We start from the raw sequence: 26,063 nt of genomic DNA on the forward strand, positions 1-26,063 counted from the left end.
AGTATTAGTGAGAATAGAGAGACAGATGAGAATGGTTTGGATGCAAAAAAGGGCGAGTTAATTAGAAAAGGTGGCAACAGCAAATCAGAGAAAGAGGTAAGACTGATAAATTAAACTGCATTTATTTCAATGCAAGGGGTCTTACAGGTAAGGCTGGTGAAGTCAGGCCATCGATGGGAATGTGGCATTGGGAATGCACATTATTCCAGGGACCTAGGTGAGGGAAGGGCAGGACTGACAGCTCAACATTTTGGGTCTTAGATGCTTTTGGAATGTTTGAAAGGGAAGCAAGAGAGGGGGGGAGTGGCATTTTTGATTAAGGAAAATATTACAGCTGTACTTGGAGAGGATATTCCCAGGGGATCATCCAGTGAAGCTAAATGAGTGGATCTCAGAAATAAGAGAGGAATAGGATTGTACTATAGGCCACCTAATAGTCAGTGGGAAACTAAGGAGCAAATATGTAGGGAGACCTCAGATATGTAAAAGTAATAAGGTTGTAATAGTAGGGGATTTTAACTTTCCAAACACTGACTGGAACTGCCAGAACGTTAAGGGCTCGGATGATGAGGAATTTGTTAAACACGTTCAAGAAATTTTTCTTTATCAACCTGTAGATGTACCTACTACAGAAGAAGCAAAACCTGCCCTTCTCTTGGGAAATAGGAAAAGTGACTGAAGTGTTAGTAGGGGAGCACTTTGGGAAAAACAATCATAATTCTATAGTTATAAAATAGTTATGGAAAAAGATAAGCCTTATCTAAAAGTAAAAGTTTTTAGTTGGAGTAAGACATATTTTGATGACATTAGACAGGAATTTTCAAAAATCAGGTCATTCCTGATGAAAGGCTCCTGCCCAAAATGTCGATTTTCCTGCTCCTGGGATGCTGTCTGGCCTGCTGTGCTTTTCCAGCACCAGTCTAATCTTGAGGAATTTTTAAAAGTTGATTGGAGTAGACTGTTCACAGGTAAAGAGACAACTGGCAGGTGGGAGGTTTTCAAGTGTGCTAACAAGAGTTCAGAGGCATTATGTTCCTGTTAGAGAAGATGGGTAAGGCTGATACAAGTAGGGAACAATTGATGAACTAAGATATTGAGGCTCTGGTCAGGAATAAAAAGGAGGCGCATGTTAGATATATACAACTGGGATCAAGCGAATCTCTTGAAGAGTATAAGGGGTGAGGGGCATTCTTAACAGTGAAATTGTAGTGACTGTAACAAGGTCAGCTGTGTGAACATCATAGAATGTGACTTCCCTGACTGGGGTTGTTAATTTGGTCCAATCGGGGAGCCCTGGCTGGCAGATATACACAGCAGTGTCAGACATCCTGTTCACTCTGAGAGTGGGCTCTGAGGGAGCTGGATCAGTGTCCAGGATTCTGCCTGTGTAAATAAAGGGGGGCTTGGTCACAGGATACCAGTCTCTGTGGAGTTACTTCAGGAATCAGGAGGGCTAAAAGGGGATATGAGATGACCTTGGCAGATAAGGATAATTCCAGATAATCCAAAGAGATTCCACAAGTACATTAAGAGCAAAAGTATTCGGGAGAGAATAGGGCTCCTTAAAGATCAACCAGGTCATCTATGTGTGGAACCACAGGAGATGGGTGAGGTACTAAATGAATGTTTCACCTCAGGTTTTTATTGTGGAAAAAAGGCTAGAGAACTTGGGGAAATAAATAGTGATGTATTGAAAACAACCCACATTAAATAATAAATGATTCTGTTGAGGAGTTTCTTGCCCCAAGAGTTTTGGGATGAAGATTCTAAAACTGGTTGGGACAGAGTGTCACACTGGTTACATTTGATGGGACAGAAAATTCAACAATTCTATTCTGGGATCAGAATCACCCACTAACTGTACTAACTCACAGCACCAGGGTCCCAGGTTCGATTCCAGTCTAGGGTGACTGTCTGTGTGGAGTTTGCACATTCTCCCCGTGTCTGCGTGGGATTCCTCTGGGTGCTCCGGTTTCCTCCCACAGTCCAAAGTTGTGCCGGTCAGGGTGAATTGGCCAATAGTGTTAGGTGCATTAGTCAGAGGGAAATGGGTCTGGGTGGGTTACTCTTTGGAGGGTCAGAGTGGACTGTTTGGGCTGAAGGGCCTGTTTCCACACTGTAGAGAATCTAATCTAAACTATGCAGAAATACCAGCTTTCCTTTCCTAGGTTAAGTCGGGTGAACTGATTGTGGCAATTCAAGGTTTATGTCTCTTTTACTGACACAGCATTTTATTTCCCAGTGGTGTACACTGTTTACCAAAATGTGCTGTTCACTCTCAGTGACTTGTTCTTCACAGGAACTGTACAAAGAGGTAGAATCCAAACAGTGCGCATATGACAGTGTTTACACAATGATGGAACAATTCCTCAATGACTGCAGAGGTTCAAAGGGATCAAAGACAGAGCACAGGCTCCACACACTACAGCACAAGTGGAACGCAGTTCATCTGAAAATGCAGGAAAGGAAAGTAAGAGGATATTGCTTTCTGAGTGAGATCGAGAGAATGTGTATGTCATGATAATCAGAGAGAGAGAGATGAGGAGAATATGCAGAATAGAAACACATGGTGAAGGGGTAACATTGGGCAGAGATTGCAGATTGGCTGCTGCAGAAAACAGAGAGTATATATAAATGGCTCTTTATTTGATGGGCAGGGTTGGTGAGTGGAATCTGTGGGTCTGTGCTGGAACCTCAAGGAAGGCATTTTGTGAAAAAGATGTCAGGAGGTTTCAGACAGATATAGAGAGGTTAAGTAAGTGGGCAAGAATCTGGCAGTTGGAGTGTAACATGGGAAAACCATGTACAGTAAAGAAATTTCAAACAACAGATGCTGTGTACAGTTACATGGGAAAGATAGGACCAACAACTCCACAGATCCTGGGATGACAAAGGAGATGGAAATTCAGATAAAGAAAAAAATACTGGGATTATGGCAGGTGTCAGATAGAATACAAAATTGCTGACCAAGAGGAATACAGATGGTTCAGAGCAGAGGTGGGAAACTGGCTAAGAGAAACAGGTGAAACTCCAAGCCCCTTCACCAAATCCCAGCATACACATTCACAGAGACACATACAAGTGGAGTGGAACCGTGGCACCGTGGTTAGCACTGCTGCCTCACAGCACCAGAGACCCGGGTTCAATTCCCGCCTCAGGCAACTGTCCGTGTGGAGTTTGCACATTCTCCCCGTGTCTGGGTGGGTTTCCTCCCACAGTCCAAAAATGCGCAGGTTAAGTGAATTGACGAGACTAAATTGCCCCTAGTGTTAGGTGAAGGGGTAAATGTAGGGGAATGGGTCTGGGTGGGTTACACTTCGGCAGGTCGGTGTGGACTTGTTGGGCCGAAGGGCCTGTTTCCACACTGTAAATAATCTAATCTAAAGTGTGGAGAATACTGGGCAAACACAGGCCCATGGGACCACTCCACAGGCCCTGAGTGATGGGTTTCTTCCACATTCTCTGATCTCCTTGGTTCCAGATTAGTTGAACTCTTTACTGAAGGCACTGGACAATTGATATATTAGCTATTCAGTCACTGGTTAACAGCAATATGGAGTTGGTTAGCTCAGTTGGTTAACAGTAATATGGAGTTGGTTAGCTCAGTTGGTTAACAGTAATATGGAGTTGGTTAGTTCAGTTGGTTAACAGCAATATGGGGTTGGTTAGCTCAGTTGGTTAACAGTAATATGGGGTTGGTTAGCTCAGTTGGTTAACAGCAATATGGAGTTGGTTAGCTCAGTTGGTTAACAGCAATATGGGGTTGGTTAGCTCAGTTGGTTAACAGTAATATGGAGTTGGTTAGTTCAGTTGATTGGCTGAATGGCTTGCAATGCAGAATAACGCCAACAGCATGGGTTCAATTCCTGCACTGGCTGAGGGTACCATGAAGGACTCCTTCTCAATCTCTCCCCCAGCCTAAAACACGGTGACCCTCAGGATAAGCTATGCCAGTTGTCTTGCTTTAATGAGACAGCACCATCATCTGAACAAAGAAAACATGCAGCCCAGGAACAGGCCCTTCGGCCCTCCAAGCCTGAGCCGATCCAAATGTATTGTCTAAACCTGTCGCCCAATTCCTAAGCATCTGTATCCCTCTGCTCTCAAATAGGTCCCCCCCCTCCCCCCCCTCCCCCCCTCCCCCCGCACCGTCTCCCTTTTTCCTGCTCTCTCCACCCCTGCCCTTTCCCTCTCTCTCATTCTTCCCCTCCCCTTTTATCTCCACCCCACACCTCCCTCCTCTATCTCTCTCATTACACCCCATCTCCCACTTTCTTCACCCAGAGAGTGGGAAGCCTGTGGAAGTCTCTGCCACAGAAAGTGATTGAATTTAAAATACTTGTCACAAAGCTGGTCCTTTTCTCAAGGATACTGTGTCCTTGGATTCTTTCAGAAGGGTCAGAAAACTCCCCCAGTTCCAAGGTGACTAGTTTGGTACAGAGATGAAAAGGATGTTGAGAGCCCTTTTGTTTCTATGTAAACAGATGAGACTTCAGGCCAAAGTGGTCATGTTTTAGCAGTGACCTGTATAATGAAAGGGGAGTGGTCAGCTCTGTAGCTGAGCAGTTCAGTCCAGAGTTAGTTTGAACTTTAGCTGTGGACTGTATGAACAGGCTGCAAAACCTCTCTCTCCTTCTACCCTTCTAACTTCAACCTGTAAGCATGTGTTCCATTTATACTGGGTTTTAAAGGGAGTTTGCTTATTGGGACTGTTGTGTATATTCGGAACAGCATAATTAAGTCTAGTTTGGATAGACTGAGTTCTGTAGGGGTTCTTTATTCTGTTCTTTGTGTTGCATTGTGTAATTTTGTGAATAAACTTTTGTCTGCTTTAAAGCCTAGTAGTCAACCTAGCTAACTTACTCCAGGACCTAAACAAATTACAAAGTAATGGTCTGGGTTGCCTGCTTAAGAATGTTTTGAGTGGTCTGGCCTAATCCATAACAGATTGAATATTTTCATGAAGCAGTTAGATATAGTTCATGGTACTAAAGTGATCAAAGGGTATGGGAGGAATCAGGGACAGGGACATAGCTGTATTTGATAATCAGCTATGATCATATTGAATGGCAGAGTCGGCTTGAGGGGTCAAATGGCCTCGTCCTTCTTCTATTTTCTATGTTTCAATGAACATTGGAGCAGGAGGCCATTCAGCCCCTCGAGCCTGCTCCATGATTTAATATGATCATGGCTGGTCTCATCTCAATCCCAACCACACCTTCCTGCCCACTCTCCTTAACCTTTCAACCTTTACTCATTAAAAATCTATCTGTCTATCTCCTCCTGGCACTCAAAGGGCTGCAGAGGAGGTTCACTAGGTTTATTCTGGAGTTGAGGGGGTTGGTTTATGAGGAGAGACTGAGTAGACTGGGATTATATTCATTGGAATTCAGGAGAATGAGGGGGAATCTGATAGAAACATAAAATAATGAAGGGAATCGATAAGATGGAAGTAGAGAAGATGTTTCCACTGGCAGGTGAAACTAGGACAAGAGGGCACAGCCTCAAGATTAGAGGGAGCAGATTTCTTCACCCAGAGGGTTGTGAAGCTGTGGAATTCCCTAGCTGGATAGATTTTTGAACAGTAAAGGAATCAAGGGTTCTGGTGAGTGGGTGGGTAAGTGGAGCTGAGGCTATCAAAAGATCACCCATGATCTTATTGAATGGTGGAGCAGGCTCAAAGGGTCAGATGGCCTACTTCTGCTCCTCGTTCTTCTGGACTTACTCAATGTTCCAGCAAGCACCACATTCTAGGGTGTAAATTCAATGCAAGCTGCCAAACTGGATCCAAAACTGATTTACAAACAGGAGGCAAAGGGTGATGGCGGAGGGCTGTTTTTAATTGGAAGCCTGTGACCAGTGGTCTACAACAGGGATCAGTGCTGGGACTCTTGCTCTTTGCTATGTACATTAACCACTTGGATGTAAATGTGGATGGTATAATTAGTAAGTATGCAGATGACTGGAAAATTGATGGGTGTCGTTGATAGTGAGGAGGATGGTCTCAGGCTACAGTTGAAGAGTGTGAATTAAAATCCCTAGTGTGGAAACAGGCCCTTCAGTCCAACAAGTCCACACTGACCGTCCAAAGAGTAACCCACCCAAACCCATTCCCCTATTTGCCCCTGACACTATGGGCAATTTATCATGGTCAATTGATCCAACCTACATGTCTTTGGATTGTGGGAGGAAACCAGAGCACCCAGAGGAAACCCACGCAGACACGGGGAGAATGTGCAAACTCCACACAGTCAGTCACCTGAGGCTGGAATCGAACCTGTGTCCCTGGCACTGTGAGGCAGCAGTGCTAACCACTGAGCCACAGTGCCGCCCTTCAGCAGAATGCCATTTCGGATGCTGTCCGACCTGCCGTGCTTTTCCAGCGCCACACTCTCGACTCTGATCTCCAGCATCTGCACCCCTCACTTTCTCCTAGGTCTCAGGCAACAGTCTGATATTAATCAGCTGGTAAATTGGGCAGAGCATTGGCAGATGGAATTTTATCCTGAGAAGTGTGAGGCAACAAATTTTGGAAGATATAATAAGGGAAGGATGAATAGTAGCTCCCTGGGGAGCACTGAGGAACAAAGGGACTTTGGTTACAAGTCTGTATTTTTGATTTTTCTGAAAGTGTCAGCACAGGGGGACAGTATGGCGAAGGCATGTGGGTTGCTTGCTTTCATTAACTGGGGTGTAGAGTGTTGGAGCAGGGAAGTCTGCTTACAATTTTAAAACGCATTTGCTTAGGGCACAGATCAAAAACTCCTTCTGATGGCCACATATCAGAAGGACTGGAGAGGGTGTAGAATTTTCATCAGCATGTTGCCTGGGATGGAAAGCCTCAGTTATGAGGGGAGACTGGATAGACTGGGACTGTTCTCCTTGGAGCAGAGGAGGCTGAGGGGCAGCATTGAGGCATTATAATTGTGAAAACCTTTTCCCCATTGCAGATGTGTCAAAGAGCAGAGGGCAACAGTTTAAGGTGAGGAGGAAGTGGTTATGAGGAGATCTGAAAAAGAATGTTCTCACCCAGAGGGTGGTGGATATATGGACCGTGCTGACTGAGAGGGTAGTGGATATATGGACCGTGCTGACTGAGAGGGTAGTGGATATATGGACCGTACTGACTGAGAGGGTGGTGGATATATGGACCGTGCTGACTGAGAGGGTGGTGGATATATGAACCGTGCTGACTGAGAGGGTGGTGGATATATGGACCGTGCTGACTGAGAGGGTGGTGGATATATGGACCGTGCTGACTGAGAGGGTAGTGGATATATGGACCGTGCTGACTGAGAGGGTGGTGGATATATGGACCATGCTGACTGAGAGGGTGGTGGATATATGGACCGTGCTGTCTGAGAGGGTGGTGGATATATGGACCGTGCTGACTGAGAGGGTGGTGGATATATGGACCATGCTGACTGAGAGGGTAGTGGATATATGGACCGTGCTGACTGAGAGGGTGGTGGATATATGGACCATGCTGACTGAGAGGGTGGTGGATATATGGACCGTGCTGACTGAGAGGGTAGTGGATATATGGACCGTGCTGACTGAGAGGGTAGTGGATATATGGACCATGCTGACTGAGAGGGTGGTGGATATATGGTCCGTGCTGACTGAGAGGGTGGTGGGTATATGGTCCGTGCTGACTGAGAGGGCGGTGGATATATGGACCGTGCTGACTGAGAGGGTGGTGGATATATGGACCGTGCTGACTGAGAGGGCGGTGGATATATGGACCGTGCTGACTGAGAGGGTGGTGGATATATGGTCCGTGCTGTCTGAGAGGGTGGTGGATATATGAACCGTGCTGACTGAGAGGGTGGTGGATATATGGACCGTGCTGACTGAGAGGGTAGTGGATATATGGTCCGTGCTGACTGAGAGGGTGGTGGATATATGAACCGTGCTGACTGAGAGGGTGGTGGATATATGGACCGTGCTGACTGAGAGGGTGGTGGATATATGGACCGTGCTGACTGAGAGGGTAGTGGATATATGGACCGTGCTGACTGAGAGGGTGGTGGCTATATGGACCATGCTGACTGAGAGGGTGGTGGATATATGGACCATGCTGACTGAGAGGGTGGTGGATTTATGGACCGTGCTGTCTGAGAGGGTGGTGGATATATGGACCATGCTGACTGAGAGGGTGGTGGATATATGGACCGTGCTGACTGAGAGGGTGGTGGATATATGGTCCGTGCTGACTGAAAGGGTGGTGGATATATGGTCCGTGCTGACTGAAAGGGTGGTGGATATATGGACCGTGCTGTCTGAGAGGGTGGTGGATATATGGACCATGCTGACTGAGAGGGTGGTGGATATATGAACCGTGCTGACTGAGAGGGCGGTGGATATATGGACCGTGCTGACTGAGAGGGCGGTGGATATATGGTCCGTGCTGACTGAGAGGGCGGTGGATATATGGTCCGTGCTGACTGAGAGGGTGGTGGATATATGGACCGTGCTGACTGAGAGGGTGGTGGATATATGGTCCGTGCTGACTGAGAGGGTGGTGGATATATGGACCGTGCTGACTGAGAGGGTGGTGGATATATGGACCGTGCTGACTGAGAGGGTGGTGGATATATGGTCCGTGCTGACTGAGAGGGTGGTGGATATATGGACCGTGCTGACTGAGAGGGTGGTGGATATATGGACCGTGCTGACTGAGAGGGTGGTGGATATATGGACCGTGCTGACTGAGAGGGTGGTAGATATATGGACCATGCTGACTGAGAGGGCGGTGGGTATATGAACCGTGCTGACTGAGAGGGTGGTGGATATATGGACCATGCTGACTGAGAGGGTGGTGGATATATGGACCGTGCTGACTGAGAGGGTGGTGGAGGCAGGTACTCTCACAACATTGAAGAACTATCTGGATGAGAGTTTAACATGCCAGGGTGTAGTAGGCTCTGGACCAAGTGCAGGTAATGGGATTAGTGTTGGTTGGTTAACTTGGCACAGTGGGCTGAAGGGCTTGTTTCTATACTGTATAACTCTGCCAATCCTCCACAACCCCCACCCTGTCTTCCTATTCCTGTCTCTCCCTGATTACCCTTTCTGTTAGGTTGACCATGAAAGAATTGATCATATATAAACTGTGTTTTGATTGGTTTAAATTGCCAGGTGAGACTATCTGAACGAGTAACCTTGGAGACTCAATTCCATAGCAACGCCCAGGAGCTGATTGGCTGGATAGAAGATGCCATGAACGTGTTGAATAAGGCTCCAGCTCCGAGTCTGATCCAGGAGTCCATCACAATACAGATCCAGGATCACCAGGTGACCTGTCCTGGGAGAAACACAGTCCATTCCACCTCCCCATCACACTGTGGCCAACTGTTATCTGATGGCACAGAATCACCCTGGGGTGGGTTCAGTATTAAAGGACAACACTCCATTCACTTTCTCTATTAGCCACTGAACTAGAATGCTGGCTTTGTGTAATATATGCACAAGGACTCTCAACTCCCTTGATGAAGCAACTTCCTCCAGTCTTTAAATAATATTCAACTCCTCTATTCTTCCTGCCAAAGTGCATAAGCTCACATTTCACCACATTATGCCCCATCTGCTACACGGTTCCCATTCGTTTAACCTGTCTATATCTGTCCACAAACCATGTGTTATCCTCATCGCTTACCTTCCCACCTAATCTTGTGTCACTCACAGACTTTGTGAGTGCACATTTACCTCTGTCTTCATACAGATTAGAAATAATTGTGGGCTGAGCACTGACCCTGTGGGACTCCACTATTTACAGGTTGCTATCCTGGAGATTCCATCTTATCCCCACTCTCCGTTTTCTTGTAGTTAGCCAATCCTCTCTCCATGCTAATATATTATCCCCCAACACCGTGTGCTCTTTCTTTGTACCACATGGGTTAACAGGACACTGGCGCCTGAACAGTCACTATCTTAGAGGCAGTGATCAGGTACAGTGAGTGCAGGGATCGGGTGCAGGGATCAGGTGGAGTGGCACTGTGGCTCAGTGGTTAGCACTGCTGCCTCACAGCCCCAGGGACCCGGTTCTATTTCAGCCTCAGGTGACTGTCTATGTGGAGTGTGCACGTTCTCCCTGTGTCTGTGTGGGTTTCCTCCGGGTGCTCCAATTTTCTCCCAGGCCAGGTGAATTGACCAGGCTAAATTGCCCACAGTGTTAGCTGCATTAGCCAGAGGGAAATGGGTCTGGGTGGGTTACTGTTCAGAGGGTCGGTGTGGACTTGTTGGGCTGAAGGGCCTGTTTCCACGCTGTAGGGAATCTAATCTAATCTAGATAGTGAGTGTGGGGATTAGGTACAGAAATCGGGTACATGGATTGGGTAGCGATGCAGTTGTGTGTGTAATGGCTGCCATCTCTCTCTCTCTCTCTCTGTAGCGGTTCAGCAGTGATGTAGCCTTGCACTCTGCACAGCTGAACACCCTGGAACAATGCTCAGAGCCTCTGAGGGATTGCAGCAGCAAGCAGCATCGCTGTCTCATTCAGAACGTGATGGGCACCGTACGGGAGAAATGGGCAAAACTTACACAGTGTACCAGCCAACGAGAGCAGTCTCTCCAGGAGGCCAGAAAACATGCCCAACAGGTAATACACTGTAGTGTTTCCTTCCTCCTCGAACCAAAAAAAAGCAGAGGGGTAGAGAGATGTGCTATTCCAAAACTGTTGGTAGTAGAATAAGAAGTAAGGCCCTGGCTTGAGAGGGTTCAGCCAGCAGCAGATCAGCAATAAGTGCAGGTAAGCTCAGGGAAAGTCCTTTCACTTTCCTTTTTAGACTTTAAGATGGCACTTAGGGCAGTCACACGTTCCTCCTGCAGGATGTGGGAGCTCAGGTTAACTTCCATCATCCCTGATGACTACACGTGTGTGGGAAGTGCACCCAGCTGCAGCTCCTGGGAGACCGTGAGGGGGAGCTGGAGCTGGGTGCACTCAGGATCATCGAACATAGAAAAGTACAGCACAGAACATTTCCTTTGGCCCACGATGTTGTGCCGAGGATTAATCCTAATGTAAAATATAGTAACTTAACCTACGCACCCGTCAACTCACTGCTATCCATGAGCATGTCCAGCACTCGCTTAAATGTCCCCAATGACTCTGCTTCCACCACCACCGCTGGCAACACATTCCATGCATTCACAACTCTCTGCGTAAAGAACCTACCTCTGACATCACCTCTATAACTTTCTCCTAATATCTTCAAGCTATGACTTCTCGCACCAGTCAATCCTGCCCTGGGGGAAAGTCTCTGGCTATTGACTCTATCTATTCCTCTTATTATTTTGTACACCTCGATCAGGTCTGCTCTCTTCCTCCAGAGAGAAAAGTCAGAGCTTTGTCAACCTTTCTTCATAAGACAAGCCCTCCAGTCCAGGCAGCATCCTGCTAAACCTTCTTTCCACCCTCTCCAAAGCCTGTATCTTTCTTATAGTAGGGCGACCAGAACTGGACACAATATTCCAAGTGTGGTCTCACCAGGGACTCGTAGAGCTGTAGCAAAACCTCACGGCTCTTAAACCCTGTTAATGAAAGCCAAAACACCATATGCTTTCTAAACAACCCTATCCACTTGGGTGGCAACTTTGAGGGATCTATGTACTTGCACACCCAGATCCCTCTGTTCCTCCACACTGCCAAGAATCCTGTCTTTAATCCTATATTCAGCATTCGAGTTCAACCTTCCAAAATGCATCACTTCACATTTATCCAGGTTGAACTCCATCTGCCATTTCTCAGCCCAGCTCTGCATCCTGTCTATGTCTCGCTGCAGCCTGCAGTAGCCCTCGATACTATCGATGATACCTCCAACCTTTGTGTCATCTGCAAAATTACTAACCCACCCCTCAACCTCCTCATCCAAGTCATTTATAAAAACTACAAAGAGCAGAGAACCCTGCGAGACCCCATTCAACACTGACCTCCAGGCAGAATACTTTTCATCTACAACCACTCTCTGCCTTCTGTCAGCCAACCGATTTCTGAAATTCCAAACCCATGTCTCCATTATGCCCCCAACATCATAGCCCCATGTACTGATCCATGCTCTAAGTTTATCATTCTTTCTTCTGATACTCCTTGAGTTAAAGCAGACACACTTTAACGATCCCTTTGTTTCATTGCGTGAGAAACCTTCCCGATAGATTCACTACATCCTACCACTGTCCTGTCTGCAACTGACCCCCTCTCAGACATGTGGCTCCAATTCCCACCCCGCTGCCAAACTAGTTTAAACCCTTCCGAATCGCACGAGCAAATCTCCCACCCAGGACATTTGTGCCCCTCCAGTTCAGGTGCAACCCGTCCTTCATGTACAGGTCCCACCTTCCCCAGAAGGTATCCCAATGGTCTAGGTATCTGAAGCCCTCCCTCCTGCACCAGCCTCACAGCCACGTGTTAAGCTACATTTGCTGACTGTTCCTCATCTCACTATCTCGTGGCACCGGTAGCAATCCTGAGATCACCACTCTACTCGTCCTGCTCTTCAGCTTCCAACCTAACGCTCTGTAGTCACTTTTCAGATCCTCAATCCCTTTCCTGGCTGTATCATTGGTGCCGATATGTACCACGATTTCTGGCTGCTCCCCCTCCCCCTTTAGAATCTTGTAGACCCGATCGGCGACATCCCGGACCCTGGCACCAGGGAGGCAACGTACCTTCCGGGAGTCCCGTTCCTGACCACAAAATCTCCTGTCAATCCGTCTAACTATTGAGTCCCCTATTACTAGCGCTTTTCTATTTCCCACCCTTCCCTTCTGAGCCACAGTGCCAGGCTCAGTGCCAGAGACCTGACAACTATGGCTTACCCCTGGCAGGCTGACTCCACCAGCAGTATCCAAAACGGTATACTTATTGCTGAGGGGAACGGCCACAGGGGATCTCTGCTCTGACCATCGGTTCCCTTTCGTCCCCGTGACAGTAATCCAGCTGTCCTTATCTTGTATCTGGGGAGTGATCACTTCCCTGTCCATCCTCTCAATTTCCCCCTCAGACTCCCGGATGATCCATAGTTCATCCAGCTCCAGCTCCAGTTCCCCAACTCAGTTTTCGAGGAGCTGGCGTTGGGCGCACTTCCCGCAAATGTCCCTCACCTGCCACATTCTGCAGGAGGAACACGCAACTACCCTGACATCCATATCCCGATATTCTGAAAGCCCACGCAGAACTAAACAAAGGAAGAGAAGGAAAAAAAAAGAGAAACCTGAAAACTTACCTAGTTTTCAGACTCTTAGTAAGGTTAGAGGAGGTGGGTAGGAGGGAGGCCCTATGGTGTAGGGTTGAAAATGTGTTGCTGGAAAAGCGCAGCAGGTCAGGCAGCATCCAAGGAGCAGGAGAATCGACGTTCTTCAGCAAGAAGGGCTCATGCCCGAAACGTCGATTCTCCTGTTCCCTGGATGCTGCCTGACCTGCTGCGCTTTTCCAGCAACACATTTTTCAGCTCTGATATCCAGCATCTGCAGTCCTCACTTTCTCCTATGGTGTAGGGTCTCAGGTTTAGATCTCACCCACTTAAAAACTCCCCAGAAGTCCTTCGTTCCTCCCTCGCACCTCTCGGCAAATGTAGATAAGTGTGAGGTCTTGCATTTTGGAAAGTCAAATCAAGGTAGGAATTTCACGGTGAATGGTAGGGCCTTAAGGAGTGTCATGGAACAGAGGGACCTTGGAGTTCAGGTTCACAGTTCTCTGAAAGTGGTGTCCCAGGTTGACAGGGCAATGATGAAGGCTTTTGGTAGACTGGCTCTTATCAGTCAGGTCATTGAGTATAGAAGTTGGGAAGTTATGTTGCTGTTATCCAGGATGTTGGTGAGACCACGCTTGGAGTATTGCGTTCAGCTTTGGTCACCTTGTTGTAGGAAGGACGTTACTAATCTAGAAAGAACGCAGAAGAAATTTACAAGGATATTGTCTGGACTCCATGGTCTGAGTTTTAGGGAGAGGTTGGACAAGCTAGGACATTTTCCTTTCGAGCGTAGGAGACTGAGGGGGGAACATTATAGAGATGTATAAGATCATGAAAGGCCGGGATAGGGTGAATGCACTCAGTCTTTTTCCCAGGGTTGGGGAATCGAGGACTAGAGGGCATCAGTTTAAGGTGAGAGGGGAAAGAATAAAAGGCAACCCAAGGGACAACTGTTTTTACACAGAGGGTGCCAGAGGAAGTGGTTGAGGCGGGTACATTAATAACATTTAAAAGGCATTTGGACATAGACATGGATAGGAAAGGTTTACAAGGATATGGAGAAAGTGAGGACTGTAGATGCTGGAGTCAGAGTCGAAGTGTGTGGTGCTGGAAAAGCACAGCCGGTCAGGCAGCATCCAAGGAGCAGGAGAATCAGGCAGAAGCCCTTCATCAGGGCCAAGTGCAGGGAAATGGGGCTAGCGTGGATGGATGTTTTGGTCGGCATGGATCCATTTGGACCAAAAGGCCTGTCTCCATGCTGTAGGATTCTGACTGTATGATCCCTCTGAGTTTCCTAGTGTCCTGCCATTCACTGAGTACTCCCTTCGCTTGTTCCTTCTTCCAAGTGCATCACTTCACTTTTATAGTCATAGTGATGTACAGCACGGAAACAGACCCTTCGGTCCAACCTGTCCATGCCGACCAGACATCCCAACCCAATCTAGTTCCCACCTGCCAGCACTCGGCCCATATCCCTCCAAACCCTTCCTATTCATATACCCATCCAAATGCCTCTTAAATGTTGCAATTGTACCAGCCTCCACCACTTCCTCTGGCAGCTCATTCCATACACATACCACCCTCTGCGTGAAAACGTTGCCCCTTAGGTCTCTTTTATATCTTTCCCTTCTCACCCTAAACCTATGCCCTCTAGTTCTGGACTCCCCGACCCCAGGGAAAATACTTTGTCTATTTATCCTATCCATGCCCCTCACGATTTTATAAACCTCTATAAAGTCACCCCTCAGCCTCTGACGCTCCAGGGAAAACAGCCCCAGCCTGTTCAGCCTCTCCCTGTAGCTCAGATCCTCCAACCCTGGCAACATCCTTGTAAATCTTTTCTGAACCCTTTCAAGTTTCACAACATCTTTCTGATAGGAAGGAGACCAGAATTACACGCAATATTCCAACAGTGGCCTAACCAATGTCCTGTACAGCCGCAACATGACCTCCCAACTCCTGTACTCAATACTCTGACCAATAAAGGAAAGCATACCAAACGCCTTCTTCACTATCCTATCTACCTGCGACTTCACTTTCAAGGAGCTATGAACCTGCACTCCAAGGTCTCTTTGTTGAGCAACACTCCCTAGGACCTTACCATTAAGTGTATAAATCCTGCTAAGATTTGCTTTCCCAAAATGCAGCACCTCACATTTATCTGAATTAAACTTCATCTGCCACTTCTCAGCCCATTGGCCCATCTGGTCCAGATCCTGTTGTAATCTGAGGTAACCCTCTTCGCTGTCCACTACACCTCCAATTTTGGTGTCATCTGCAAACTTACTAACTGTACCTCTTATGCTCGCATCCAAATCATTTATGTAAATGACAAAAAGTAGAGGGCCCAGCACCGATCCTTGTAGCACTCCACTGGTCACAGGCCACCAGTCTGAAAAACAACTCTCCACCACCACCCTCTGTCTTCTACCTTTGAGCCAGTTCTGTATCCAAATGGCTAGTTCTCCTTGTATTCTATGAGATCGAACCTTGCTAACCAGTGTCCCATGGGGAACCTTGTCGAATGCCTTACTGAGGTCCATATAGATCACATCTACTGCTCTGCCCTCATCAATCTTCTTTGTTAGTTCTTCAAAAAACTCAATCAAGTTTGTGAGACATGATTTTCCACAGACAAAGCCATGTTGACTATCCCTAATTAGTTGCTGGAAAAGCGCAGCAGGTCAGGCAGCATCAAAGGAGAAGGAGAATCGACGTTTCAGGCATAAGCCCTTCTTCAGGCTTATGCCGAAACGTCGATTCTCCTTCTCCTTGGATGCTGCCTGACCTGCTGCGCTTTTCCAGCAACACATTTTTAAGCTCTGATCCCTAGCATCTGCGTCCTCACTTTCTCCTATCCCTAATCAATCCTTGCCTTTCCAAATACATGTACATCCTGTCCCTCAGGATTCCCTCCAACAACTTGCCCACCACCAACATCAGGCTCACCGGTCTATAGTTCCCTGGATTGTCCTTACCACCCTTCTTAAACAGTGGCACCACGTTTGCCAACCTCCAGTCTTCCGGCACCTCACCTGTGACTATCGATGATACAAATATCTCAGCAAAAGGCCCAGCAATCACTTCTCTGGCTTCCCACACAGTTCTCGGGTGCACCTGATCAGGTCCTGGGATTTATCCACCTTTAACCGTTTCAAGACATCCAGCACTTCCTCCTCTGTATATCTGGACATTTTGCAAGATGTCACCATCTATTTCCCTACAGTCTATATCTTCCATATCCTTTTCCACAGTAAATACTGATGCAAAATATTCATTTAGTATCTCCCCCATTTTCTGTGGCTCCACACAAAGGCTGCCTTGCTGATCTTTGAGGGGCCCTATTCTCTTCCTAGTTACCCTTTTGTCCTTAATGTATTTGTAAAAACCCTTTGGATTCTCCTTAATTCTATTTGTCAAAGCTATCTCATGTCCCCTTTTTGCCCTCCTGATTTCCCTCATAAGTATACTCCTACTGCCTTTATACTCTTCTAAGGATTCACTCGATCTATCCTGTTTATACCTGACATATGCTTCCTTCTTTTTCTTAACCAAACCCTCAATTTCTTTAGTCATCCAGCATTCCCTATAGTTACCAGCTTTCCCTTTCACCCTGACAGGAATATACTTTCTCTGGATTCTTGTTATCTCATTTCTGAAGGCTTCCCATTTTCCAGCCTCCAATCAGCTTTCGAAAGTTCTTGCCTAATACCCTCAAAATTGGCCTTTAACAGAATAAATTCCATCTGTCACTGATCTGTCCACCTGACCAATCTGTTTATCAATTTAAAAGTCACAGCAACTGCTGCAGGAAAAGTAACCAGTTAATTTGACTGGAGTTTTTTTCTACTGCAGAGAAGAGGCAGCTTCTGCTGGGGAGAACAGCATACCCTCCTGTTTGTGTGTGTATGTCTCTCTCTCTCTCTCTCTCTCTGTGTCAGTGAGCCTGTAACTTGTTTCTAGGGCCAACCCGCTCCGTTAGCTGGGATCCATAGGTCTCACTTGTGAACAACTCTCTAGCTCCTGATTGGCTGTACACTGCAGGATCCCATCACCTCAAAACACACAGTTGACAAGATGAGGAAGCAAATTCCTCACTGTGAAATGATGCAGCAGCTCTGGGTAAATTTCTGTGACTAACAACAGATTTTTTTGATCCTTGTGGCTCTGTTTTTAAAGGCAGGGAAAAAAAAACAGACACAGAGCTTACAGTGCACTTCATAAATATCATCATATTCCCTTTAACATCAGGCTGGAGAATGCTCTCATCCTCTGTGAAACTCAGATCATTTCTCACAAACCCCAGACTGAGTGGGAATGGAAGCTGCACTAAGTACTATGGCAGTGATAACATGATAGAACATAGAACATAGAAGAATACAGCGCAGTACAGGCCCTTTGGCCCTCGATGTTGCGCCGATCCAAGCCCACCTAACCTATACTAACCCACTATCCTCCATATACCTATCCAATGCCCGCTTAAATGCCCATAAAGAGGGAGAGTCCACCACTGCTACTGGCAGGGCATTCCATGAACTTACGACTCGCTGAGTGAAGAACCTACCCCTAACTTCAGTCCTATATCTACCCCCCCTTAATTTAAAGCTATGCCCCCTTGTAATACCCGACTCCATACGCGGGAAAAGGTTCACACTGTCAACCCTATCTAACCCCCTAATCATCTTGTACACCTCAATCAAGTCACCCCTAAACCTTCTTTTCTCTAATGAAAACAGCCCCAAGTGTCTCAGTCTTTCCTCATACGATCTTCCTTCCATACCAGGCAACATCCTGGTAAACCTCCTCTGCACCCGTTCCAGTGCCTCCACATCCTTCCTATAGTATGGCGACCAAAACTGCACTCAATATTCCAGATGCGGCCGCACCAGAGTCTTATACAACTGCATCATGACCTCAGGACTCCGGAACTCAATTCCTCTACCAATAAAAGCCAGTACGCCATATGCCTTCCTCACTGCACTATTTACCTGGGTGGCAACTTTCAGAGATCTGTGTACATGGACACCAAGATCCCTCTGCTCATCCACACTACCAAGTATCCGACCATTAGCCCAGTACCCCATCTTTTTGTTATTCTTCCCAAAGTGAATCACCTCACACTTAGCTACATTGAATTCCATTTGCCACCTTTCTGCCCAGCTCTGCAGCTTCTCTATATCCTGCTGTAACCTGCCACATCCTTCCTCACTGTCAACAACTCCTCCGACTTTCGTATCATCCGCAAACTTGCTCACCCAACCTTCTAACCCCTCTTCCAGGTCATTTATAAAAATGACAAACAGCAATGGTCCCAAAACAGATCCTTGCGGAACACCGCTAGTGACGGCACTCCATGAAGAAACTTTGCCATCAACTACTACCCTCTGTCTTCTTCCATCCAGCCAATTCCTAATCCAAACCTCCAACTCACCCTCAATGCCATATCTCCGTATTTTCTGCAGTAGCCTACCATGGGGAACCTTATCAAACGCCTTACTAAAATCCATATATACCACATCTACCGCTTTCCCCTCATCAACCTCCTTCGTCACCTTTTCAAAGAATTCAATAAGGTTTGTGAGGCACGACCTGCCTCACAATGATGAGATTGTAACTGGCTAATGCGGTTTGCAGTGCAGATTGGATGGACCAAATGGCCCCCTCCTGCATCATATCAATTCTATGATTCTGTGTTAACCCTGCCCCCATTCTTGTTGAGAATTGGACTGTTTGACCCTGTGATGCTTGTCTTTGCAGTTCAGTGAGTCAAGGAAGATGCTACAAAGTTGGATGGATGAAGTGGATCAGCATCTTGAGGCTCAGAAGGACATTGCTGTCGACAACAATGACATTAAACAGCAGCTCACCCAGCAACAGGTCAGCATCACAGAAAGTTGCCATAATCACATCGGGCTGTCGCTCACTACGGACGGAGATGACAGGTGATGGTTTAATCTGAGGGTCACCACACCTCACACAAAGGCAGAGGTTCAAGGAGAGTCTTTCATGGAAATGAATCCTTTATGGCTGGCACGGTGGCTCAGTGGTTAGCACTGCTGCCTCAGAGCGCCAGGGACTCAGATTCAATTCCAGCCTTGAGTAACTGTCTGTGTGGAGTGTGCACATTCTCCCTGTGTCTGCGTGGGTTTCCCCTGGATTCTTCGGTTTCCTCCCACAGTCACAAAGATGTGCAGGTGAGGTGAATTGGCCATGCTAAATTGCCCATAGTGTGAGGTGCAGGAGTCAGGGGTAAATTTGGATAAGGGATGGGTCTGGGTGGGTTACTCTTCAGAGGGTCAGTGTGGACTTGTTGGGCCAAATGGCCTGTTTCCATAGTGTAGAGAATCTAATCTAATCTCAGTTGGTGGAAGAACAAAGAAAGTTTACAGCCCAAGAACAGGCCCTTCAGCCCTCCAAGCCTGAGCCGATCCAAATCCACTGACTAAACCTGTTGCCCAATTCCTAAGCATTTGTATCCCTCTGCTCCCCACCTACTCATGCATCTGACCAGACACATCTTAAATGAATCTAACGTGTCTGCCTCTACCACCTCTGCTGGCAACGCGTTCCAGACACCCACCACCCTCTGTGTGAGGTACTTGCTGCGTGCATCCCCCTTAAACTTTCCACCTCTCACCTTGAAAGCATGACCCCTCGTTATTGAATCCTTTACCCTGGGCAAAAGCTTGTCTCTATCCACCCTGTCTATACCCTTCGTGATTTTGTAAACCTCAGTCAGGTCTCCCCTCAATCTCCTTTTTTCTAGTGAAAATAAACCTAACCTACTCAGCCTCTCTTCATAGCTAGCACCTTCCATACCAGGCAACATCTTCGTAAACCTTCTCTGCATCCTCTCCAAAGCGTCCACATCCTATTGGTAATGTGGCGACCAGAACTGTACACAGTATTCAAAATGCGGCCAAACCAATGTCTTGTACAATTTTAACATGACCTGCCAGCTCTTATACTCAATACCCCGTCCAATTAAGGCAAGCATACCATATGCCTTCTTGACCACTCTTTCCACCTGTGCAGCAACCTTCAGGAAAAATGGACCTGATTAAATTGATTGGAATATGGGCAATAACACTGAACAACTTGCAATGATAGAGCAATTGATTTTTTTTCTGGTGAAACTATCACTCACCAACTGACAAGAAATCATAGAATCAAATAATGATCCAGCCAAGGGGAAGGACAATCAGATCATCAACCCTGTGTTTATGTAAGAGATGGCCAATTGGCTCCCCAAAGCCTATCTATCAACCAAAAGGTATCACGTTCACTCCCCTTCAGAACTTTTCACTCCCCAAGCACCCCGTTCACTTTCCGTGTGCCCCGTTCACTTTCCGTGTGCCCCATTCACTCCATGTGCCCCGTTCACTTTCCGTGTGTCCTGTTCACTTTCCGTGTGCCCCGTTCACTTTCCATGTGCCCCGTTCACTTTCCGTGTGTCCCGTTCACTTTCCGTGTGCCCAGTTCACTTTCCACGTGTCCCGTTCACTTTCCATGTGTCCCGTTCACTTTGCGTGTGCCCAGTTCACTTTCCACGTGTCCCGTTCACTTTCCATGTGTCCCGTTCACTTTGCGTGTGCCCAGTTCACTTTCCACGTGTCCCGTTCACTTTCCATGTGTCCCGTTCACTTTGCGTGTGCCCAGTTCACTTTCCACGTGTCCCGTTCACTTTCCATGTGCCCGTTCACTTTCCGTGTGCCCACTTTCCGTGTGCCCAGTTCACTTTCCATGTGTCCCGTTCACTTTCCGTGTGCCCCGTTCACTTTGTGTGTGCGCTGTTCACTTTCCGTGTGCCCCATTCACTTGGCATGTGCCCCGTTCACTCCATGTGCCATGTTCACTTTCCATGTGCCCCATTCACACCATGTGCCCCGTTCACTTTCCGTGTGCCCCGTTCACTTAGCGTGTGCACCGTTCACTTTCCATGTACCCAGTACACTTTGCGTGTGCCCTGTTCACTCCGTGTGCCCCGTTCACTCCGTGTGCCCCATTCACTTTGCGTGTGCCCCGTTCTCTTTCCATGTGCCACGTTCACTCTGTGTGCGCGGTTCACTTTGCATGTGCCCCGTTCACTTTGCGTGTGACCCGTTCACTCCGTGTGTCCTATTCACTTTGCGTGTGTCTCATTCACTTTGCGTGTGCCCCATTCACTTTGCGTGTACCCTGTTCGTTTTGGGTGTACCCTGTTCACTCCATGTGCCCCGTTCACTCCGTGTGCCCCGTTCACTCTGTGTGCCCCATTCACTTTCAGTGTGCCCCATTCACTTTCCATGTGCCCCATTCACTTTGCGTGTGCCCCGTTCACTTTCCGTGTGCCCCATTCACTTTGCGTGTGCCCCATTCACTTTCCGTGTGCCCCATTCACTTTGCGTGTGCCCCGTTCACTTTCCATGTGCCCTGTTCACTCCATGTGTCCCTTTCACGTTCCATGTGCTCTGTTCACTCCCTGTGCCCCGTTCACTCCGTGTGCCCCGTTCACTTTCCGTGTGCCCCATTCACTTTCCGTGTGCCCCGTTCACTCTGTGTGCCTGGTTCACTTTGCGTGTGCCCCCGCTTACTTTCCGTGCGCCCCGTTCTCTTCCCATTTGCCCTGTTCACTTTCCATGTGCCCCGTTCACTCCGTGTGCCCCGTTCACTCTGTGTGCCTGGTTCACTTTGCGTGTGCCCCGTTTACTTTCCGTGTGCCCCGTTCGCTTTGTGTGTGCCCCGTTCACTTTCTGTGTGTCCCGTTCACTCCGTGTGCCCCGTTCACTTTCTGTGTGTCCCGTTCACTCCGTGTGCCCCGTTCACTTTGCGTGTGCCCTGTTCACTCCATGTGCCCTGTTCATTTTCCGTGTGCCCCATTCACTTTGCGTGTGCCCCGTTCACTCCGTGTGCCCTGTTCACTCCATGTACCCCGTTTACTTTGCGTCTGCCCCGTTCACTTTGCGTGTGCCCTGTTCACTCCGTGTGCCCCATTCACTTTCCGTGTTTCCTGTTCACTTTCCGTGTGCCCCATTCACTTTCCGTGTGCCCTGTTTACTTTCGGTGTGCCCCGTTTACTTTCCATGTGCCCCGTTAACTTTGCGTGTTCCCCGTTCACTTTCCGTGTTTCCTGTTCACTTTGCGTGTGCCCTATTCACTTTCCGTGTGCCCATGTTCACTCCATGTGCCCTGTTTACACCGTCTGCCCTGTTTACTTTCCGTGTGCCCCATTCACTTTCCGTGTGCCCCATTCACTTTCTGTGTTTCCTGTTCACTTTCCGTGTGCCCCATTCACTTTCCGTGTGCCCCGTTCACTTTGTGTGTGCCCCGTTCACTTTCTGTGTGTCCTGTTCACTCCGTGTGCCCTGTTCATTTTCCGTGTGCCCCGTTCACTTTCTGTGTGTCCCGTTCACTCCGTGTGCCCCATTCACTTTACGTGTGCCCCGTTCACTCTGTGTGCCCTGTTCAATTTCCGTGTGCCCCATTCGCTTTGTGTGTGCCCCGTTCACTTTCCGTATGCCCCGTTCACTCTGTGTGCCCCGTTCACTTTGCGTGTGCCCTGTTCACTCCGTGTGCCCTGTTCATTTTCCGTGTGCCCCATTCACTTTACGTGTGCCCCGTTCACTCCGTGTGCCCCATTCACTTTGCGTGTGCCCTGTTCACTCCGTGTGCCCTGTTCATTTTCCGTGTGCCCCATTCACTTTGCGTGTGCCCCGTTCATTCCGTGTGCCCCATTCACTTTCCGTGTTTCCTGTTCACTTTCCGTGTGCCCCATTCACTTTCCGTGTGCCCCGTTTACTTTCCGTGTGCCCCGTTCACTTTGCGTGTGCCCCGTTCACTTTGCGTGTGCCCCGTTCACATTCCGTGTGCCCATGTTCACTCTGTGTGGCCTGTTCACACCGTGTGCCCTGTTTACTTTCCGTGTGCCCCATTCACTTTCCGTGTGCCCCATTCACTTTCCATGTGCCCCATTCACTTTCCGTGTGCCCCGTTTACTTTCCGTGTGCCATGTTCATTTTCCGTGTGCCCCATTCACTTTACGTGTGCCCCGTTCACTCCGTGTGCCCCGTTCACTTTCCGTGTGCCCCATTTACTCTCCGTGTGCCCCGTTCACTTTGCGTGTGCCCCGTTCACTTTGCGTGTGCCCCGTTCACTCCGTGTGCCCCGTTCACTTTCCATGTTTCCTGTTCACTTTCCGTGTGCCCCATTCACTTTCCGTGTGCCCCGTTTACTTTCCGAGTGCCCCGTTTGCTTTCCATGTGCCCCGTTCACTTTGCTTGTGCCCCGTTCACTTTCCGTGTTTCCTGTTCACTTTCCGTGTGCCCCGTTCACTTTCCGTGTTTCCTGTTCACTTTCCATGTGCCCCATTCACTTTCCGTGTGCCCATGTTCACTTCGTGTGCCCCATTCACTCCGTGTGCCCCATTCACTTTCCGTGTGCCCCATTCACTTTGCATGTACCCGTTCACTTTGCGTGTGCCCCGTTCAGTCCGTGTATCCTATTCACTTTCTGTGTGGCCCATTCACTTTCCATGTGCCCCATTCACTTTCCGTGTGCCCCATTCACTTTGCATGTACCCGTTCACTTTGCGTGTGCCCCGTTCAGTCTGTGTGTCCTATTCACTTTCCGTGTGCCCCATTTACTCTCCGTGTGCCCCGTTCACTTTCCGTGTTTCCTGTTCACATTCCGTGTGCTCTGTTCACTCCGTGTGCCCCGTTCACTCTGTGTACCCCGTTTACTTTCCATGTGCCCCATTCACTTTCCATGTGCCCCATTCACTTTCCGTGTGCCCCATTCACTTTGCGTGTGCTCTGTTCACTCCGTGTGCCCCGTTCACTCCGTGTGCCCCATTCACTTTCCGTGTGCCCCATTCACTTTGCGTGTGCCCCCCCTTACTTTCCGTGTGCCCTGTTCACTCCATGTGCCCCGTTCACTCCGTGTGCCCCGTTCACTCTGTGTGCCTGGTTCACTTTGCGTGTGCCCCGTTTACTTTCTGTGTGTCCCGTTCACTCCGTGTGCCCCGTTCACTTTCTGTGTGTCCCGTTCACTCCGTGTGCCCCGTTCACTTTGCGTGTGCCCTGTTCATTTTCCGTGTGCCCCATTCACTTTGCGTGTGCCCCGTTCACTCCGTGTGCCCTGTTCACTTTCCGTGTGCCCCATTCACTTTCCGTGTGCCCCGTTCACTTTGCGTGTGCCCCGTTCACTCCGTGTGCCCCATTCACTTTCCGTGTTTCCTGTTCACTTTGCGTGTGCCCCATTCACTTTCCGTGTGCCCTGTTTACTTTCGGTGTGCCCCGTTTACTTTCCATGTGCCCCGTTCACTTTGCGTGTGCCCCGTTCACTTTCCGTGTTTCCTGTTCACTTTGCGTGTGCCCCATTCATATTCCGTGTGCCCATGTTCACTCCGTGTGCCCTGTTTACACCGTCTGCCCTGTTTACTTTCCGTGTGCCCCATTCACTTTCCGTGTGCCCCATTCACTTTCCGTGTGCCCCATTCACTTTCTGTGTTTCCTGTTCACTTTCCGTGTGCCCCATTCACTTTCCGTGTGCCCCGTTCACTTTCCGTGTGCCCCATTCACTTTCCACGTGTCCCGTTCACTTTCCATGTGTCCCGTTCACTTTGCGTGTGCCCAGTTCACTTTCCACGTGTCCCGTTCACTTTCCGTGTGCCCGTTCACTTTCCGTGTGCCCACTTTCCGTGTGACCAGTTCACTTTCCATGTGTCCCGTTCACTTTCCGTGTGCCCCGTTCACTTTGTGTGTGCCCAATTCACTCCGTGTGCCCCATTCACTTTCCGTGTGCCCCGTTCACTCCATGTGCCCTGTTCACATTCCATGTGCCCCATTCACACCATGTGCCCCGTTCACTTTCCGTGTGCACCGTTCACTTTCCATGTACCCAGTTCACTTTGCGTGTGCCCTGTTAACTCCGTGTGCCCCGTTCACTCCGTGTGCTCGATTCACTTTCCGTGTGCCCTGTTTACTTTCGGTGTGCCCCGTTTACTTTCCATGTGCCCCGTTAACTTTGCGTGTTCCCCGTTCACTTTCCATGTTTCCTGTTCACTTTGCGTGTGCCCTATTCACTTTCCGTGTGCCCATGTTCACTCCATGTGCCCTGTTTACACCGTCTGCCCTGTTTACTTTCCGTGTGCCCCATTCACTTTCCATGTGCCCCATTCACTTTCCGTGTGCCCCATTCACTTTCTGTGTTTCCTGTTCACTTTCCGTGTGCCCCATTCACTTTCCGTGTGCCCCGTTCACTTTCTGTGTGTCCCGATCACTCCGTGCGCCCCGTTCACTTTCCGTGTGCCCTGTTCACTCCGTGTGCCCTGTTCATTTTCCGTGTGCCCCGTTCACTTTGTGTGTGCCCCGTTCACTTTCTGTGTGTCCCGTTCACTCCGTATGCCCCATTCACTTTACGTGTGCCCCGTTCACTTTCTGTGTGTCCCGTTCACTCCGTGTGCCCCGATCACTCTGTGTGCCCTGTTCACTTTCCGTGTGCCCCATTCGCTTTGTGTGTGCCCCGTTCACTTTCCGTATGCCCCGTTCACTCTGTGTGCCCCGTTCACTTTGCGTGTGCCCTGTTCACTCCGTGTGCCCTGTTCATTTTCCGTGTGCCCCATTCACTTTACGTGTGCCCCGTTCACTCCGTGTGCCCCATTCACTTTGCGTGTGCCCTGTTCACTCCGTGTGCCCTGTTCATTTTCCGTGTGCCCCATTCACTTTGCGTGTGCCCCGTTCACTCCGTGTGCCCTGTTCACTCCATGTGCCCTGTTTACTTCCCGTGTGCCCCGTTCACTTTGCGTGTGCCCCGTTCACTTTGCGTGTGCCCCGTTCATTCCGTGTGCCCCATTCACTTTCCGTGTTTCCTGTTCACTTTCCGTGTGCCCCATTC

At 48.7% G+C, this 26,063-nt stretch overlaps 1 protein-coding gene across 1 annotated transcript in view; it reads left to right on the forward strand.

Annotated features, from left to right (window-relative positions):
- LOC148151809 (microtubule-actin cross-linking factor 1, isoforms 6/7-like) overlaps positions 1-26,063 on the forward strand; it is a gene marked incomplete at its 3' end in the record, with an annotated part of 121,407 nt that overhangs the window by 27,245 nt on the left and 68,099 nt on the right. Inside the window, exons 4-7 of the mRNA XM_087976863.1 lie at positions 2,300-2,470; positions 9,142-9,297; positions 10,394-10,600; positions 18,948-19,067. Coding sequence (XP_087832989.1) covers positions 2,354-2,470; positions 9,142-9,297; positions 10,394-10,600; positions 18,948-19,067 — 600 coding nt within the window. The remainder of the gene's footprint in view (positions 1-2,299; positions 2,471-9,141; positions 9,298-10,393; positions 10,601-18,947; positions 19,068-26,063) is intronic.

Source organism: Chiloscyllium plagiosum, unplaced genomic scaffold (assembly GCF_037043375.1).
Source record: "Chiloscyllium plagiosum isolate Xiang-an unplaced genomic scaffold, Cpla_swu_hap1 HiC_scaffold_3, whole genome shotgun sequence".
Classification (NCBI taxonomy): domain Eukaryota; kingdom Metazoa; phylum Chordata; class Chondrichthyes; order Orectolobiformes; family Hemiscylliidae; genus Chiloscyllium; species Chiloscyllium plagiosum.